This window comes from Contarinia nasturtii, unplaced genomic scaffold, assembly GCF_009176525.2.
Source record: "Contarinia nasturtii isolate CC-2019 unplaced genomic scaffold, AAFC_CNas_1.1 Cnas_scaffold_2934, whole genome shotgun sequence".
Classification (NCBI taxonomy): Eukaryota; Metazoa; Arthropoda; class Insecta; order Diptera; family Cecidomyiidae; genus Contarinia; species Contarinia nasturtii.
The window spans coordinates 358676-362855 of NW_022200251.1; the positions used below are offsets into that span (position 1 = coordinate 358676).

The following is a 4180-nucleotide window of genomic DNA, read 5'->3' on the forward strand; positions in this document are numbered from 1 at the left end:
GCAGAATATAATCTGTCGAAAGAGTTTGTTATTCTATTTGCATAATCTTTGAGTATTTGAAACAAGTATAGACTATTTTTGCCGTTTTACCTTTCGGTGCTTCATATGATGAATAGTTGAATTGAAAACGATTAGGTACAACGTAAAAAAAAATAGAAAACTTTTTGAGCTTAATTGTGCGCCTCAATGTTCTGCTTGCAGGAGAAATATTTGTTTGGCGTCTCCATTTGATTGTTTTTTTTTTATTAAATTTTACAAGTGTTTTGAAGCATTTGAAACTTTGACAGATACAGTGTGCTTGGCAATTCAATGTTATCCCAATTTCTCTTCGCTGTCCCTTGCTCTCAACGATAAACCAATTGATGCCGTTTTTCTGGCTCATGATGGATGACCGTTATACAAATGACAAAGTTGCTGTGACAATTATCGCTGAGTGAATTTATTGAATGAGGGATGCGATATAGAGTGGTTGAACAAATTTAGTTTATTTATTTTTCCTTTTCAAATTCAGATTTTATTTAATCCACTTTCCAATGTTTATTTGAAATTGTCTTTAAATAAACAATGGACACAATGCGTTCAAATATTCTTGTCATATTTCGTTGTAACCGTTGTTTTTGTTATGTTGCTGTTAATAATAAATGAGAAAGAAAACAAAGCCTAAGAAACACTATTGAATTGAATCAATCGTCCATTTTTGGCGATGATTGTTTGTCAACGCAACATAAACTCACAACGGTATAAAATATTCTGAACTCGAGTGAACTTCTTTCGTTATAATGCTGTTGTTGCTTCCGACGTTCGCTATGTTTTGTCGCTTTCGTTGTTTTAGTGTGACGAGTGTTTTGGATGAACATAATATCGCTGTTTGTTTAAAATAAAAAAAAACTACACACGAAAGCAAGTAATGCGACACACACCACACAGAAAATCTTACAATTTTTTTTTCATCTGTGACACATTTACCAAATGTGTTGATTTTGTATATTGTACTTTTTCATTCGATTCTACTCAGAAATACCCTTTCAACGATGTATGAAACACCATTATGTGTTTTTTATTTATTTGTGCCAAACACTTTGATTTGCTTCTATTATTTAGTTTAACGTAGAAACGGATTTTGTTTAGTCGAAATGGACCAAAATTATGATAATATAATCTTATCGTTGTTTGTAACGCAAAAATTCTATTTTTTCAAGAACATCTAGAAGAACATACATAAATGTTCGAGTATATAAGGATATAAATCTACATAAATGAGGAGGAGTGTAAAGTAAAGAAATTATAAATCTCGTATGCTTCATTAAAATCAGACGCATTTTTATTTAAAAGACACAAAATAAGCAAAAAATTTGTTAAACATGTCTTTGGATTCATCAGTGAGTTCTGTGCGTGCCGGAGATTGTTTAGAAAAAAAACTATTTCGCGCCGTTCAAAAAGGTAATTTCCAATTTAAGTGAAAATCGCATCTTTCGAGTCTTATAGAAGCAATGATCAATTTGAAGCTTATCAGCGGTAAAGTGTTAAGAGCGTAACATTGACATTTAATTTTGGGAAAATTCTATGTTAATTTTCAAGTGAGATTAATAACAGTTAAAATTTCTTTTACTTTTTAGATGACATAAGATCAATCAAATCTTTAATCGAATGCGGAGTCAATGTAAATGCTAGGGATGAGGAAGATAGAACACCAATTTTCTACGCTGCTGAGAAAGGTTCGAATCTCATATCTTGTTGCTTTTCCCAAATGAATTTAAAAAAGTGCGCACATCTTAAAAATGGAAATTAATATTTAAGAAAAAGTTTAATCCAATCATATTTTACACTGTTTAGGTTTTACAAAAGAAATCATAGTTTTATTGGAAAATAACGCGAAAGAAAATGCTGAAGATAATGTTGGAGAGACGTCAATTCATCTTGCTGCAGAAAATGGTCACACAGAAGCCGTCAGATATTTAATCAAATATGGAGCAAATGTAAATACCGCAAACAACTTTGACCTAACACCACACTAACCATTTCTTTATTTCGAACTTTCGATGAAAATCAATCTATATTTTCTACCGTGGTTTTTAGGTCATTTGGATGTTATGAAATTGCTGATCAAATATGAAGCACATGTGAATGCTACAGATGACGAGAATAAATCTCCACTACACTATGCTGCCGAGAAGGGTAATTCTGCATATTAAATGTGAAATATTTTTAGTAGAATTTAAGCAACAACTATCCTTGTATTTCAGGCCATAAAGAAGCAATCGAATATCTCATCAAATATAAAGCACGTGTGAATGCTAAGGATGATCTGAATAAAACGTCTCTCCAATATGCTACAGATAATGGTACTTTTGCACATTTCCGATTGAATAAGAACTACTTTCAATGGAGTTTTAAATTATACATTTCCATTTTCTCTAGGTCACAACAATATAGTCACTTACTTGAAAAAGAAACAAAGATTGTCAGATCAGCTAATTGGACCTAAAATTGATTATCATATAATTAAACGTTCATAAAAGTATAATTTTCAGCATATATTTTCATCAACAATAATTGAATTTCAAAAATTAAATAATAACCATTAACGAAAAACCAAATTTTAAATTGAAAATAATTATTGACGAAAAAAAGTTCTCGATTAAGTATTGAAAGTTGAATTCAGTTGGTCCCTGCTGAATAGCTTGATTAATATCCAGGAAATAGCTGATTGTGCTCTGTGTGAATACAAGGACGCTACTACTGAATACTCAATATGTGCACAACGTGCATTGTTTCATTTGAATTGAATTGTGATTTCCCATTACCAAGCATCTATACTCGGGTGGCACATCACATAAATTGGATTGAAGACACCATTACACAAACCATATTGGAAAGAACCAGGCGGTCAAATCCGCTATCAAACGTACATATACCAAATCGAGGGGCACGTGGTTCTTTGATGTTTGAAATTAACTTTGAAAATTGATGTTGATGTAAGGAAGCTTATCGCACATCGAAAGTTTACAATGGAAAATTTAAAGTAAATAAAAATTCAAATCAAGTATAACAGAAAATAATCTATTTTTTGTAGTCATGGCAAAAGCTTAAGAACTATTCGCTGCTAAAATCAAAATCGTACCTCAATATTCTATGAATATATCGATGGAAAAACTATTTCCAAGACAAAAAATGAATTTTAAATGAAAAAAAAATCGATTGTATTTCCGTCGCTTGTACTTCAAATTGTTATTTTTATTCTCTCTGTTCAATTACACAGACTTAAATTAATTATAGTTTGGATGCAATGTACGTGTATTATTCTCACCAAATGCAAATCGCTTTGTAAATAGATCGATGAATTCTACTAAAAATAGCATTTTTTTTTTTTGTTAATTCCATTTTTATAATTATAAATTGAACATTTTCAATTATACATTGAAATAAAGTAAAAATCCAATCAAAAAATATAAGAATGTGAAGAGCAAAGAGATTTCAATGTAACAATGAACCGGTTTAAAATGGTCTTCTTTATGTTGATCACAAATGTGCCGAGAAACAGGCGAACCATTCCGCTGAAATTCAATGAAAGATTATTTTGAATATATGTTTATTTCCGTTTTGATTAAATATGTTGTCATTGACCTTAAAACGTCCTCTGACTCTCAATGGTTGATGTAAAATTTGTTTTATGCCCTTTTATTTAACTCATCTCCGTTTTCAAAATGCATCTCTTTTGCGTATGTATAAATGAGGAAGTTATCCATTGTTTACGCATCCGACTCTCGGCATCACTCAAATAATTTTATCTATTATATTCGCCCAACCATTCATATTTTTTCACACATTCAACATATTAAAACTGTTCCAAAATTTCTATTGTTGAACAATTTAAATCATAAATCTGTTATGCTTGTTAAGCGTGTGTGAAGATTCGCTTTAGAGATTCGTTCAAGATCGTCTGTTGTGCGCGTTCGTCTATAGTTTGTTTTTATTTAATTTGGTTGAAGTTTCCACGCGCGAAAGTGTTATCATGCATGTGTCATTTTGTTTGGTAGATTTAAATTAAATTAACTTATCACAGCACTTGTTTACATTGTTTTCTTTGATTTTGCGAACGCCGTCATCATTCCCATTTGATCTATATTAGGTCAATTTTACGCTTCGATGTCGTATCATCGTCGTTGCCATGGAATTCTCA

At 31.1% G+C, this 4180-nt stretch overlaps 2 protein-coding genes across 2 annotated transcripts; both read left to right on the forward strand.

The window, feature by feature from the left end:
- Positions 1–1316: 1316 nt before the first annotated feature.
- LOC116349562 (ankyrin repeat domain-containing protein 23-like) lies at positions 1317–2015 on the forward strand. Its single transcript, XM_031781061.1, has 3 exons — positions 1317–1440; positions 1617–1715; positions 1834–2015. The coding sequence occupies exons 1-3, from the start codon at positions 1362–1364 to the stop codon at positions 2013–2015; spliced, it is 360 nt and encodes a 119-aa protein (XP_031636921.1). The 5' UTR covers positions 1317–1361.
- A 39-nt stretch (positions 2016–2054) lies between these two features.
- Positions 2055–2581, forward strand: LOC116349595 (GA-binding protein subunit beta-1-like). Its single transcript, XM_031781112.1, has 3 exons — positions 2055–2175; positions 2244–2342; positions 2419–2581. Exons 1-3 carry the CDS (start codon positions 2091–2093, stop codon positions 2514–2516), a joined length of 282 nt encoding a protein of 93 aa, XP_031636972.1. The 5' UTR covers positions 2055–2090; the 3' UTR covers positions 2517–2581.
- Positions 2582–4180: the final 1599 nt, after the last annotated feature.

Bases quoted from the DNA above. Each gene is read 5' to 3' on its own strand.
- LOC116349562 (XM_031781061.1), top strand. From the start codon at position 1,362: ATGTCTTTGGATTCATCAGTGAGTTCTGTGCGTGCCGGAGATTGTTTA. The intron at 1,441-1,616 runs GTAATTTCCAAT...TTTACTTTTTAG, and splicing joins ATTTCGCGCCGTTCAAAAAG to ATGACATAAGATCAATCAAA. The intron at 1,716-1,833 runs GTTCGAATCTCA...TACACTGTTTAG, and splicing joins TTTCTACGCTGCTGAGAAAG to GTTTTACAAAAGAAATCATA.
- LOC116349595 (XM_031781112.1), top strand. From the start codon at position 2,091: ATGAAATTGCTGATCAAATATGAAGCACATGTGAATGCTACAGATGAC. The intron at 2,176-2,243 runs GTAATTCTGCAT...CTTGTATTTCAG, and splicing joins ACACTATGCTGCCGAGAAGG to GCCATAAAGAAGCAATCGAA. The intron at 2,343-2,418 runs GTACTTTTGCAC...CATTTTCTCTAG, and splicing joins CCAATATGCTACAGATAATG to GTCACAACAATATAGTCACT.